This window comes from Saccopteryx bilineata, unplaced genomic scaffold, assembly GCF_036850765.1.
Source record: "Saccopteryx bilineata isolate mSacBil1 unplaced genomic scaffold, mSacBil1_pri_phased_curated manual_scaffold_188, whole genome shotgun sequence".
In the NCBI taxonomy this organism is placed as follows: Eukaryota; Metazoa; Chordata; class Mammalia; order Chiroptera; family Emballonuridae; genus Saccopteryx; species Saccopteryx bilineata.
In genome coordinates, this window is record NW_027095577.1 from 23,179 (window position 1) to 38,780 (window position 15,602).

At 35.5% G+C, this 15,602-nt stretch overlaps 1 protein-coding gene across 1 annotated transcript in view; it reads right to left on the minus strand.

The window, feature by feature from the left end:
- The window catches only part of LOC136318415 (jouberin-like), a gene marked incomplete at both ends in the record, with an annotated part of 38,015 nt that extends 22,974 nt beyond the window's left edge, over window positions 1–15,041 (minus strand). The window contains 7 exons of the mRNA XM_066250729.1: window positions 476–628; window positions 1,754–1,939; window positions 2,924–3,019; window positions 7,147–7,339; window positions 8,067–8,286; window positions 12,365–12,540; window positions 14,545–15,041. Coding sequence (XP_066106826.1) covers window positions 476–628; window positions 1,754–1,939; window positions 2,924–3,019; window positions 7,147–7,339; window positions 8,067–8,286; window positions 12,365–12,540; window positions 14,545–15,041 — 1,521 coding nt within the window. The remainder of the gene's footprint in view (window positions 1–475; window positions 629–1,753; window positions 1,940–2,923; window positions 3,020–7,146; window positions 7,340–8,066; window positions 8,287–12,364; window positions 12,541–14,544) is intronic.
- Between the last annotated feature and the right edge of the window lie 561 nt (window positions 15,042–15,602).

The following is a 15,602-nucleotide window of genomic DNA, read 5'->3' on the forward strand; positions in this document are numbered from 1 at the left end:
ATTGTGGTTAAAAACAAGAATAACCTGACAGGTTTTTTTTGTTTGTTTTTTGTTTTACAGAGACAGAGAAAGTCAGAGAGAGGGATACACAGGGACAGACAGACAGGAACGGAGAGATGAGAAGCATCAATCATTAGTTTTTCATTGTGCATTGCAACACCTTAGTTGTTCATTGATTGCTTTCTCATATGTGCTTTGACCGTGGGTCTTCAGCAGACCGAGTAACCCCTTGCTCAAGCCAGCGACCTAGGGTCCAAGCTGGTGAGCTTTGCTCAAACCAGATGAACCCACGTTCAAGCTGGCAACCTCGGGGTCTTGAACCTGGGTCCTCTGCATCCCAGTCCGACACTCTATCCATTGCGCCACCGTCTGGTCAGGCCTGACAGTTTTAAATAGCAATCTAGTTATCCTAGGAGTTGTGGACTGGTTAAGTAAGTGAATATCTAAATGAACCCAGTATCATCAAACACTTTACCTGCCCGGGCAGTCGTTTCCATTTCACTACTTCCTTGGAGTCCTCTAGGCCAGGCTCTGGGTCCACTGAACTTGACTCACCGTGTGGCTCAGAGAACATGGATACACCTTTTTCTTCCTGAACAGCCGTCAGAGAATGATAAGGTGGCTTTACCTAAAAATATATAGAAAATGAGAAAATTATATATCATGTTAATTTCTTCTTTTCTAGCCTAGATGGTTTTTAAAATATTGAAACAAACAATATGAAAATGTTTTCAAAATGTAATCCAGAAAAAGTTCTTCTATTTGTACGTTATTCTGAATAAAATGAAAGTTGCTTGAAAATACTGTCCTGTAACCAAAAAGGCCTTAGAAGTTGGGAGAAAAATAGATTTTAAATGGTACGTGAAATGTTTTAATAACTCTGGCCCCTTGTTTCTGCCTCTTCACCAATACCTACTAGATGCTATGTTGTGGCTCTGATATATACTCTGGTATCTCTGGCTGTAATATCACAAAACCAATATAATTTAGATCTAAAGTTTTTAAAATCTTTCATTTTTAAAAAATAGATTTAACTCCATTCAAATTAATGCAAACCAACTCTGTGGTCACAGTTTATAATATCAACTACAGAATATGCAACTGATCTGAAATGTCTTATAGCAAATAAGACAAAATCAAAAGTTTCACTTCATTTTAGTATCTCATCTTTGCTAAGATCGTTATAATTTTTATCTATGGAAAATAGCAGTAGAAAGATTATTTGCTAGTTATTTAAATAATACTGTAAAAAACATGCCTATAAATCATGTTTGCAAACTATGGCCCAGGTGAAATCTAGCCTGCTGTTTTTGTAAATAAAGTTTTATTGGAACATATTTTCAAATTGTTTTTGTTACCACCTACATAGGGCAAAATTTTGCCTACAAAGGCAAAATTGAGTAACTGAAACACAGACTGTATACCCTGAAAAGCTATTATATTAGCTATCTGATACTTTATAAACAATATTTGTCAATTTCTGTTTTACATCATTCTTTATGTTTAATTTTTTTAAAAACAGTATTAAAAAACACATTTTTTTAACAATGAAACCAGTTTTTATTACTTAAAATTCATTTAAGTATCTTTTAAGTATTAGCTATTACAGGATCAAGACATAATCTCTGAAGATAACTTTCTATCCTACAAATCTATTAAAATAATTCTAGAGATCTTATCTTTTTAGAAATGAAAATGTTACCATTTAATCTCAACAACAGAGGATACATCTTTACGTGTGATATTAACTTACACAGTCTGGAACTTTCAATCCTCTTACAGTCACATACAGTGTTGATGGATAATGGTATCTTGGAAATTTTGACCACCATTCAAAAACCTCAACAACATTTAAATAGGTTTGAGGGTTACTAGGTGGGTAATACAGCTGCAAGCGAAATTCTGAATTGATGTTTACATTTCCATTGGCTCCTAGAAGCTGAAAATAAGAATTCAAATAAAATTTTATTTTTATTGAAAATAAATAAACCCCATAAAACAATAATATATGTCTTCCAACCTCAGTGGCCTTCTTTTGGCCAAAAACAGCAGGTCCTTGAATAACGTTTTGTTCAACATTCTTTTGTTATGACATGGTAAGATGCCATAGGAACTTAACTTCTGTTTATAATTAATTAGCCAGTGATAAAATGGATTTCATTATACATCGTTTCATTTAAAGTTGCAGAACCGATAAACAACATTAAGTGAGGACTTACTGTATACCTACTACGTACAACATCAGGGGCTTTGCATACACTGTACCCTCTACTTAGGATTGTCTTTCCCCCACTGTTATGATCTAGCTAATACTTGGGTTCAATGTCTCTTCCTGGAATCTCTGCCCCCACAGGATATTATTCATCACCCACCCAATATCTTTTCATAGTAGGTATAAAAACGATAATAAATGAAAAATTGTGTGATCAACTTTTTTTCTCATGAATTTGTTTTTATTGGGATAAAAGGGATACGTCACTGGATGGTTATACCTTCCCAGGGTATTTACTATCCATTCTGATCTTCCTAGGATAGCTTTTGGGGCTTTCAATTGTTTTATGTCTGTTTTACTTACTAGAATATGAGTTCTGTGAGGCCAAGGCATTTGTCTTCTTTGTTCACTGACTAGAACAGTGGCTCACGTATGGAAAGGATTTAATAAATATTTGTTCACAGCAGGGCTGTGTGTGACTTTTTCAATGTTCCATTCTTAGAGCCAAATATATAGCTGGCACAAAGTAGGCAGTCAATAAATGTGTAAGAAATCTGAATGACATCACATGAGCTTAACTTAATAACTCACTAAAACTGCAATCTTACCTTAGAGTATAGCTTCTTATATGAAACCAAACTGACTTGGGGAAAAGCAGCTAATCAGATTTGAAGACTATATAAAAGTGTTAAAAATAGGTGAAAAATATACCTTAAGAAATGTCCATGCAATTTTCCGAAAGCCACAGAGCTGGGTTTTAATTTCGGACTTAGTCTTAATGTCATCCATGCTTAAGAAGTCAAGAATCTGTAAATAAATACTTAAAAATTACTTCACAGAAGACTAGCCTATCTAAAATTTAATATTTTCTAATAATAAAAAATTAAAATATCATTTGTTTACTTATAGTTTTCTTTATCAGGGAAAAAAGTATTTTTTATCTCATTTCATTAACTTTTTTTTTTTAATTTTTTATTTATTCATTTTAGAGAGGAGAGGGAGAGACAGAGAGAGAGAGAGAGAGGAGAGAGATAGAGAGAGAGAAGGGGGAGGAGCTGGAAGCATCAACTCCCATATGTGCCTTGACCAGGCAAGCCCAGGGTTTTGAACCGGCGACCTCAGCATTTCCAGGTTGACGCTTTATCCACTGCGCCACCACAGGTCAGGCTCATTTCATTAACTTTTAAGTTAATTCATACTATTAGTGAGGGTCCAGTTTTTGACCAGTTTCTTTTTTTGGTTCTTTCTTTTCTTTCTTTCATTTGCTCATTTTCTTTCTCTCTCTCTCTCTTTCTCTCTCCCTTTTTCTTCCTTTCCTTTCTTTTCCTTTCTTTCCTTCTTTCCTTTCCCTTCCTTTCCTTTCTTTTCCCCTTCCTTTCTTTCCCTTCCCTTCCCTTCCTTCTCTTTCCTTCCTTTTCCTTTATTAACTGAAAGGGGGGAGGCAAAGACAGAATCCTGTATGTGCCCCTACTAGGCGATGCTCCGCCAATCTGGGTTGCTGCTCCGTTGCTCAGTAACCGAGCTATGTTAGTGCCTAAGGTGAGGCCATGGAGCCATCTTTAGTGCTCAGGGCCAACTGTGCTCAAACCATTTGAGCCACGGCTACCAGAGGAAAAGAGAGAGAGAGAGAGAGAGAGAGAGAAAGAAAGAGAGAGAGAGAGAGAAGGATGGAGACGCAGACGGGCACTTCTCCTGTGTGTCCTGACCAAGAATCAAACCCGGGAATTCCACACCCCAGGCCAACTCTCTACCACTGAGCAAACCAGCCAGGGCCAACCACTTCTTTTCGTTAAATCTTTTATTAAGATTTTAAATCTAAGACAAAACACTAATTACCCCAAATATAGTCTAGGCACAAGTATACCAGACATAGAATACTTAATTTTTTAATGTGTGAAAGCAGATTTAGAAGGACTGTTTATTTAAAAAATTCATAACCTTATTTATCTCTGGGGCCTTCCTTGGGTCACCTTCCTGAAGTTGAAATTTTTCTCTGTATACATGTTGTAATTAGGCTTCTCGAGAAAATTTCTTACATTTCTCCACTATGTATGGATGTCAAAGCTCATGGATTTGCAATCAACTGACCACAGAGGCTACCCGTATTCTAGGTAATTGCCAAAGATTAGCACTTTGAATTCACTGATGCTTATCAAAAGTTCAGTTGAGCTAACAATTCTTTACAGGAGAATGCTTTAAAAAATAATATGGACTCCACTCATCCCTATTCTTTATATTCTTCAACCTGTTTTCAGATGTAATACTACATGCTCAATGAAAAACCACTGACAATGTAAAAAAATTTATTACAAAGTAAAAACAACTTGTAATCCAGACCCAGAGATGATTAACATACACTACATGTTTACAGGTTGACATGAATCTAAACCTTTTTCTGTGCATTCCTAAATATGTCATACAGTAATATGTCATATAGTAATACAAATCCAAGGTTACTTCACAAACTTTTTTTTTTTGTATTTTTCTGAAGCTGGAAACGGGGAGAGACAGTCAGACAGACTACCGCATGCACCCGACCGGGATCCACCCGGCACGCCCATCAGGGGCGATGCTCTGCCCACCAGGGGGCGATGCTCTGCCCCTCTGGGGCATCGCTCTGTTGCAACCAGAGCCACTCTAGTGCCTGGGGCAAAAGCCAAGGAGCCATCCCCAGCGCCCGGGCCATCTTTGCTCCAATGGAGCCTTGGCTGCAGAAGGGGAAGAGAGAGACAGAGAGGAAGGAGAGGGGGAAGGGTGGAGAAGTAGATGGGCGCTTCTCCTGTGTGCCCTGGCCGGGAATCGAACCCGGGACTTCTGCACGCCAGGCTGACGCTCTACCACTGAGCCAACCGGCCAGGGTCACAAACTATTTTGATACACTTTATAGTGGATATCTCTTCAATTAGTATATACATATGTAATTATCATGCTAATGGCTGCCTAGTATTCTCTGGTATTATAAATACCATAAGTTTAATAAAAAATCTTAATTTATTTAACCAAACTTTAACTGGTTGAAAAGACCTGTCTCTAAAGTTTTTGCTACTATAAACAGTTCTTAAATACCCTTGGCACATACAACATTGTGTACTTGTCATTTTTCCCTTAGGAAAAAATACCAAGAAGTAGAATAACTTTTAAAGACTTCTGGCAGCTATTATCAAATTGTCCTCAATAAACCCTTAACAAGCTGAAATAAAAAATTAGTTTTGTAGACAATAACACTTTATGTTAAAACTTAAGAAGCAGCCCTGGCCGGTTGGCTCAGTGGTAGAGCGTCGGCCTGGTGTGCAGAAGTACCGGGTTCGATTCCTGGCCAGGGCACACAGGAGAAGTGCCCATCTGCTTCTCCACCCCTCCCCCTCTCCTTCCTCTCTGTCTCTCTCTTCCCCTCCCGCAGCCAAGGCTCCACTGGAGCAAAGATGGCCAGGACGCTGGGGATGGCTCCTTGGCTTCTGCCCCAGGCGCTAGAGTAGCTCTGGTTGCAATAGAGCAACGCCCTGGAGGGGCAGAGCATCGCCCCCTGGTGGGCATGCCGGGTGGATCCCGGTCGGGCGCATGCGGGAGTCTGTCTGTCTCCCCGTTTTTAGCTTTAGAAAAATTACAAAAAAAAACAACAAAAAAATACTTAAGAAGCAACCAAAGTGTTTGTATAGCAACAATCTTTCTTAAATCTTGTGCTACTACTAAAATGAATATAAAAGAATGCTATAACAAATGACAAATTTCTATGTCAAAGGTTCCTTGACATACAAATTCTATCACTTTAAAAAGAAATCATAGCTTTGTATAAATCATACAACATAATCAGATGCGAATGGTGGAATATTTGTTTCATAAACTCACGAAGATCACCTAAAAGTCAAGGATTATAAAAGCAAGTAACTCTACAATATCAGTAATTGGTTTTGGTCATGACTTGCTCTTATCAAGCTAAAATTCACCATCCTGCTTAAGCTGGAAAAGAGGTTTTCTCTACTTTCCTATGCTTATGGAGAGATAACATGAATTGGTTTAAAAAAACGTAATTAGGTTTAAACTACCTCCAAATACAAATTACCTGCCCTTAAAATTATACTGAGAAAAATCACTCTATACTCCTTGATTTCTTTCGCACTCAAATATGGTATTAGAATAGCGTGTCAACTCAAAGGCCATTACTCCATAAAGCTTTTCCTAACTGCTCTGACCCTTCACTAACCCTTCACATCGAAAAAGTTCTACTTCATTTGGTTATATATTACATGTATTAGTCAAGTGATCTGCTATGTTAAACCTTTATTTCTCTTACTAGCATACAAACTCTTATGAAGTCTGATATTATTAAATTAGATTATACTTTGTGAGATGGGTTAAGTATAAAAGATAAGATAGATATAGACTAGATTCAGTTAATAGTCATGGCATTGTTATTGTATAAGGATTAAGCAATAGAGTAAATCCACTGGCTAACTACTTATACTAGCAAATGCTCAACAAATATGCTATTACTTGTAACTCTCACTTGTTTCTGCCTTGCATATCCCAAACACTAAATAACAGAAATTAAATTCTCATACTATTTTGTTGTATATTGAACTATTAAAACAATTGCTTACATTTATGTTATGCAATTGGCCCTCTGTATCTGTGGCTTCCACATCCAAAGATTCAAATAAGTATAGATTAAAAAAAAAAAAAAAGCCCAGAAAGTTCTCAAAAGCAAAACTTGAATTTGCCATACACTGAAACACCACCAATGAAGTGATGTGTGGGCATACACTGCTACAGCCTGTATGCAAACAGAGGTTATATGCAAAAACCACACCATTTTATGAGGGACTTCAGCACCCACAGATTTTGGTATCTGCAGAGGATCCTGGAAACCCCTAGGGATACTGAGGCACAACTGTAATCACTAAAATTTAGTTTCAATTGCTCTACTCAATCCGTACCTCGAAGAACAGGATGACTTTAGGGCTCTCACTGAAATCTTGAAGCAAAGAGCAAAAGTTTACATTAAATATAATTTGTTCCTCCCACTCTGGAAACCTTGATTTTAACTGTCTGAAATCATATGGCTGGGTTATGATAGGAAGAACATAGTCCATATTGTTGCTTTCAAAGGAAGATGAGACAGGCCGTTTACTGTTCAAAAAAAGATATTTCTATTAACACAATTCTTTATACATTTGAGAATGTTGAGAAAAAAAGAAAAACATGGTATTCAAGGTGAGGCATCTGGGAATAACAAATAGCAGTGCATTTAAACAAGAAAATGAGCACAAGAGGAACACAACTTTCCAGGTGTGTCGTACCTTCTTTGTATGACCTAAGACAACTAAATAAGTCAGTGACCTTTTTTTATAATCCTCATGTTTCTCATCCTTGCCACCATTCCAAACTGATAGGTTTTTTTTTAATTCTAGTATAATCATTTATTTCATTCTTTAATTTGGGCCTTCAAGGATGTATTAGTTATAGAATAGGAAGCAAAAGTTAAATTTAAGATTCATTTACCACCTGAGGCCCAGGTAACATATTAATTTCAAAACAAAAACAGGACGTTAGAAAACAAACGTATTTACAGTGCAACACAAGATGATTTACAATGCCACAAATTAGTCATTAAGCTTGGCAGAAACTCTCTCAACTCCCCTCCAGTTGACATGGATCACTAAATTAACAGATGCTTTCCCTTTCTTCTCTAAAACACACTGATCAATGTCACTGGTTGGGGAACAGTTACAACTGGTCAACTGTTTCTCCAACACAAACCCACAGCCCTATTTGCATTGACTTTCAATGGCAGAAAACAGGATCCTTTCTGCAGACGTATTTAATTCAAGGGTTGGCTTTGAAATTTAAAAGTTACCTTTTATCTTTCTTGACATATTGACCAGTTTTCTCATCAACCACATGAATATTTACCATCGGATAAGAAATCATAAAATCGGACTTAAGTCTATCAGTTCGGTGAACATAAACTCCCAGGACAAGGTCGTCATCAAGCAAACATTTGGGAAAAACTGGACTATCTCGACTTGTTATTTCATGAACACCATCATCATCATCACTGTCTTCATTATCTGAAACTACAAGCATGGAAGAAAATCAACAGTAGAATTAATTATTCCATATACTCAACAATATAAACTATATTTTCATGTCATTTAATCTTTATGATTCAGTCATTTGTCCTTGTTAATAAATTTCAAGGAAAAAGGGGAAAAAAGCCAGGTTATAGCACACTACACTCTAAGCGTAAAACACTGAAATTACTAATGCATTTAAATAAAGAATCTTTCTTACTTCCCCAACAAGGACCAACAACAAAATAAAAAAAAAAGAGAAAAGATCAAAAGTATTTTTTATCTAGGTATTTTTAAGTGGAATATATCTATATCACCTGACTCATTTATAATTGTAATTTATGTTTCTGGACAGGATGTAGTACGATGCAGCAGGTCAATTTATGCATATGCAATCATATCATCTGTTAATGATACTTTTTATCATGAGTAGATATTGAATTTGATCAGGTGCTTTTTCTGCATCAACTTGATTATATAAATTATTGCCCTTTTTCCTATTAATCTTAATATTTAAATGTTAAGCTGTCTTTTTTAATATTAAGCCGTCTTTTTGTTCTTGGCAGGGGTGGGAAAGCCACTTGGTTGTGATATATTATCTCTTTTTTAAAAAATCTATTATTGGATTTTATTTGCTGACATTTTATTTAAGATTTTTGTATCTGTGGTCATGTAAGACATGGGTTTGTACCGTTCCTTTCTTGAAATACCCAGAGTTTTTAATATCAAGGTTTTAGTCTCAAAAGTAATTGGGAAATGTTCCATCTCTTTCATTTCTCTGGAAGTATTGTATAGATTGGTGTTATTTCTTCCTTAAATATTTGGAAGAATTTTCAAATCAAGCCATTTAGCCTGAGGGTTTTTTGTTTTTCTTTTCCTTTTTCAGGAAAAATTGTAAATCAGAATTGGTTTTTGAATGAATATTAGACTTTTCAATTTTTCTGTTTTTTTAAATCAACTTTGATAGACTATTTTTTGAGGAATTTGTTCATGTAATTCAAAATTTCCATTTTTGTATGTCTGTACATCTGAAAGGATGCCCCTGGGTATTGGTACTTTGTTATCTCTTCATTTCTTGATCAGTCTAGGGATTTTCAATCTGTGAATCTTTTCCAAGAGCCAACTTTATTAGCTCTGATTTTATCTATTGTACACTGTGTATTATTTACTTATTTCATCTGTCTGTATTATTTACTTTCCACTTTCTTTGGGATTGATTTGCTGTTTATTTCTAGCTTTATAAGATGGATATTATGAGAACTCAGTCATTATATGCATTTAAGACTTTAAAGTTTTATCTGAGCCACTACTTTGGCTATATATCACGTTTCTGAATGCTGTAACTTCATTATCATTCAATAAAACTGTGTTCTCATTTCCATTTTCATGGTGGGCGGTAGCAGAGCAACCAAATGGTCCCAGTGATTGGCCCACCATGAAAGCTGGACCGCCCACTAGGTTGACCAGAACTGCAAAGGCGGGCAGTTTTTATAAAAAGGTTCGCCATCATGGGTCTAATAGATGACTTTTCTAATTATCTTTTTGTTTTGGTTGCTACCTGCCATTGTCAAAGAACAATGTGAATTTCAATCCTTTGTATTTATTGAGGCTTTATGGCCAGCTTATGGTCAGTTTGGTTACATATTCCATGTGCACTTGAAAAGAATGTGAATTCTGACACTGTCGTGTGCAGTGTTCTATGTATTTAACTTAAATTATTAGTTTAATGTGTTCAGCTAATCTTACCTGTTTTAAAATTTTTATTTGCTTATTCTAGCAGCTATTGAGATAGATATTAAAATTCTAAGATTTTGTGTTTCTCTGTTTTTATTTTTGTTAGTTTTTTCTTTGTATATTTTGAAGCTATGTTATTGAATATATGCATGTTTAGGATTGTTATACCTTCCTGTAAAATTGACTATGTTTCAAATGATACCGGTAAGAGAAAAATAAAACAACCCAGAGTGGAAGGATATTTACAATAAATGTATGTGTGTATGTATTTATATATGAGAAAAGACTGATGTCTATATATAAAAAATATTTTCATAAATCAAAGACAGACATTTCATTTCTTAAAATAAAATACACTGAAAACAAATTTATTAATGAGGAAATACAAGTAGTCAATAAACACAAAGATGTTCAACTTCACTAGTTATCATGGGAAAATATTCAAGTCAAAATGAAATGTATGTGCAACTAAAAATGGCTAACATTTAAAAATACTGCCAACATGAATGTTAGTGAAGACGTGGAGCAAAGGAGCCTCTCAAATCCTGTTAGTCACAACTGGTAAACCAACTCTGGAAAATGGGTAGTACCTTTTAAAGTGAAAAAATATATAATCTATGACATAAGTCTATTCTTATACAACCAATAAAAATGTATACATATGTCTTTATATGCCCAATAAAAATGTACATATACGCTTGCAAAAAGACATGACTACAGTATTCATTACAGCTTTATTTGTAGTAACCTGAAACTAGAAACAGTTCAAATATCCATCAATACAATTGACAAATTAATTGTGGTATATTTATACAGTAGATATCTATACTGTACAAGAAGAAAACTGATAATGAATAAGCTTAATTGCATGCAACAACAGCATAAATCTCACAAGAATAATGTTGAGTGAAAAAAGCCAGACACAAAAGAACACAGAATTCAATAAATGGATCTTATTTAGATGAAGATAAAAAAGCAGGCAAAAACAAACTGTTAGATGTCAAGACAATGTTTAGTTCTGAAAGGCAATGAACTGGAAAAGGACTTGAGGGGACCCTGGGTGCTAATAATGCTCCATTTTTTATTTAGATGATGATTTTATAGGCATTTTTAGTTTTTGAAAAGTCACCAAGTAGTATACTTAAAATGTGTGCACTTTTCTAAAACTTAATCATAGAAACCACAAAATATCATCAATCACATCATCTCATGAGTAATTACCACAAATTTTAAAAATGCTCAACAAAAGTTTCCTTCAACAGAGAACTGGACAAAGTCGATGTGGTACATCTATTACAATGGAATACTACTCTGCCATAAGAAGTGATGACATATTGTCATTTATGACAAAACAAATGGACCTTGAGGACATTATATCGAGGGAAAATAAATAAATCAGAAAAAGCTAAGAATTATATGATTTCACACACTGGTGGGAAATAAAAATGAGACTCATGAACATAGACAAAAGTAAAGTGATTAAACGGGGGGGGGGGAGGGGGCCACAGAGGAGAGAAGAAAAGGAGAAATACACAATGACAGAAAATGATTTCACTTTGGGTGATAGGTATACAACATAATCAACAGTTCAAATGCTACAGAAATGTTTCTCTGAAACCCATGTACTCTTATTGATCAATGTCACCCCATTAAATTTAATTCTCTAAATAAAATTTTAAAAAGACAAAAGAACTCTTAGTTCAGGACCAAAAAAAAATATTTGTTTTTTAAATTGCTTATTTTAGTCCTAATTTTTGGCCAATTAAATGGAAAACCAAAACAAAAAAAGGATGTATGAAGTAGGAAAAATGCAAGAATAATAAGTAAAAAAAAATACGAGGAAAGACATGAGTACAGAGGAAGATGAAAAGCAAGAGGAAAAGGAAGTGGGAAGGATGTAAGTGGACTTGGGCTGAGGAGCTGGGAAGACACAAAGGCACACATGCAGCCTTGAAATGTCCACTGGCTTTTGACCATTTATAGCTTTCAGCAACTATGAGTCTAAATTATTTAGGGTTCTCAACTCAGTGGCAGATGGAAGAAAACTTCTATGCTGTAACAACATCTACAAAGTTAATTTGTTCTAGAGTTGAATTCAAATAAGTTAGGAATTAGCAATGACTCAGGTAATACTGACTCAAGTAATACTAACTTATCACCTGGACTCATAGTCACAAATAAATGACTTATCTAGATGAATCCAAGAACAAGTACCAAATAGGCTATACTGGAGTTTTTTTCAGTGACATCTTTTGGGACAATATTTTCTTCACTTTTAAGGACAAACTCCTAAAATCAAGTTATTTTTACCAAGGAACACAGTTTCCATGTAATTGGGATAACGAACCTGCTTTAGGATGCTTCTTTTCCTTCGGGTTGAATTTTTCATCATCTTGCATGCTGTCTTCTATGTTTTTCTCCATAGACTTTATTTCACAATCCTGATTGTTATTTGAAGTAGCTGTTTCAACTGGCTTTTCCTTCTTTTGTTCACATACCTTTTTTTCATCAAAGGGCAATGTACTGCAAATATAATCCAGGTACATGTCATTACAAATAGTGAACAGTAAATTGAGGCAAGGATAACCCTAATATCCGTATTATTTCCAGCTGGGAGATATATGGGTTTTCTTTTGCAATAAAATGGTTATCTGTCAAACTATTATACTTATTTTATATGTGGTGATGGGTTATGTACCCCATGAGCCAAATGTAAACTCCAGGGTTGAGATAGTCAACCTTTGATTTCTAGGTAAAAATATATTGCTCGTGTTTTCCAGGGGCTCGTAAAATCTGCATCACATTAACTAATAAATGGTAAAGGGGTAGCATCCCGGAAGCAAACACAATTGCAGCAAGAAACTGGCCCAGTCAAGTCTGTTTGTACTCTATCAAGTAAAAAATCAAAGACTTCCCATATATATACTATTTCAAAAAAGAGGTTAGAAATCAAAAGATTAGAAAAATATTTCAAATTAGTCATTTCATAAAGCCATGATATTTTGTCACATCAACAAATACTAGTACTTAAAAGAGAACAATATCCTCTGCATATCCCTAACATGTAAGCCATGTTTTTATTTAAAATTCATGAACTAAGTTTACTTAATAGTGAGTACGGCTTCCTATTCATATGGTAGCTATGAGAAGATTTATAATATACTGTGGTGAACAGCCTCTAAGGTGGCCCCAATAATCCTTGTCTTTTAACACCCATAGCTTTTTGTAATCCCCTTCCATTGACACTTCCAATACACAAGACTATGACAAAAGTAATAGAGGCTACAAAGATTAGGTTCCAAAGACTGAATTCTCTCTCTCAGCCCTTGCTCTGGAGAAGCAAGTACCCACAGTTGTGAGAAGCCCACATTAGGAGGTCCATATAGCAAGGAACTGATGTCCCTGGCCCAAAACCAGTCAGGACCCAAACCTGCCAGCAGTCACAAGAGTAAACTGAGAAGTGGATTATCCAAGACTTCCAATAGCAATGTCACTTGGCAGATCCTCCCTCACCCAGCCAAGTCTTGAGATGCCTAGCTCCAGCTGACATCCTGGCTCATCCTGTAGCCTGTGAGAGACCCTGAGTCAAACACACCTACTTAAGCCACACCCAGGTTCCTGATTCACAAAATAATGAGCAATGAAATGTTTGATGTTTTAAGCTGCTAAATTCTGGAGTAGTAGTTTTTTGGGTTTTTTAATGCAGCAGCAGATAACAAATGTTACTCACCTGGCCCTGCAGCAGCTCTATCTGCCCTCCCTTTGTTACCACTGGTTGTCTAGCTTTTGATAAGAGGGGAATTATTTTTAGATGAGAACATTAGGGAAAACTGCCCCTGTATACCAACCAATTAGTCTGATACAGAATGTTTCTACCTCAAGCTGCTCACCTAAAATCATGGCAGTAAAAGGACATTTTCTATTCTGTTTTCTCCAAGCAGAGACATATTTATACGACTAGATGCACACAATATGCAAGCATACATGTATAGACATCATATACAGAAAAAGGGTAGGATACCAAATTGCTAATAGTGGTTATCTCTGGATGGATGGATCGCTTTTATTTTATTCTTCATTTCTCTATGTTCTACAATAAACAAATGTTATTTGTATATAACAAGGGGAAAATGCTACTATATTCACATATCCAGTCAGGCATTATAATTCAAAAAGGGGAAGTAATTCAGTTTCTATGATTTAAAAAGCAGATGTAGTGAGTAAAGGTAGACACGATGGAGCAAAATAGCCAAGGTTTTGCCTCAGCTTCTTATTGGTTCTATGACATAAACTCTCAGACTCCTCATCTACAAAAGCTATTACTATTCCCCACAGGGTTGCTATAAGGAATAAATAAGGTACTTCTTGTAAAGCATTTAGCGCATAGTAAGGCTAGCTATTATTCTTGTCCTGCAATGTGTCCAAATGAAACTTTAAAATGTTCTTTGTGAAGCTACAGATATCACTTAAAAGTTGAAAAGAATGTAACTTTTGAGAGAACATTTCTTACTTAACAATGTAAAATACCTGGCTTCAGCATTAGACCAAATGAGAGCTTTCTTTTTCTTCTTTTTCTCATTGCTCAATTTGTCATCATGCAAGGAAGTATCTGAAGAAAAGCATGTCAACTGTACTTTGAATTTCCTTCTTATTTTCTTCTTAATCTCCTTCGCCATTCCTTCAGCTACCTGGAGCTGGTACACTCCCTTCAGTTCTTCATCTAAATTACTTCCTTTCTCTTCATCATTTGCTTTCTCATTTTTTTCCTGTTCGGAATCCACCTTCTTCTCTGGAGTTTTCTGTTCCATTTCTTGCGTAGTCAGCGGACACACTGTCTTTGTAACCTTCTCACTTGCCTCTTCTTGCTTGCCTTTCTCCAGACTCATATCACCATCTGGGTTTTCAGCTGTTGGCTGTGGATTGGTTGGTTGGTTTTCCATGACTTGTGTGTTCTTCACTGAGTTATTAGTGTTAGCAGCAACTATTTCATCACTTTTCTGAAGATTACTTCTAACAGTGTCAAACTAGAAAGAGAAGACATAACAAGAAAGGTTCAGCTAAGCATAGTTATGCAAGGATAAAATATAATGATCAGTGTTCAACGGTGGAACACTATGGAAATATTATTTTATTTTTTTCCTTGAACACAGTGACATAGAGCACCTGATAAGCACTCTTCTTGTTCATTCTCTCAGAATTAGATTAGTAATCTCAGAGGGTAAGTTCTGATAAAATGAGTTAATTAACATGTGAAAAAGTGCTTAATGACTTTTAAGAAGTTAATTAATTACTCAAATCTCAACTGTTATTTTCCTCTTTGGCAGAATGATCCCTATTCTAATTAAGAGACATTGATAAAAGAGCCATTGAGGTAAAGCACTTAAGGTTCACCCTTAGAAAACACACATAGGTCATTCATCTGGCTTCACTGTTACATTCTAAAACCAAAGGTATATAGCTGTAGGATCACTCTACAATTAGTCTAAATATATCGCTGAAAATATGGCTAGGTATTAAATATTACCAATTTAAATCAAACTACAGACTAATAAGCACACATTTGTATCTCTTTCCCCAATAAAAAT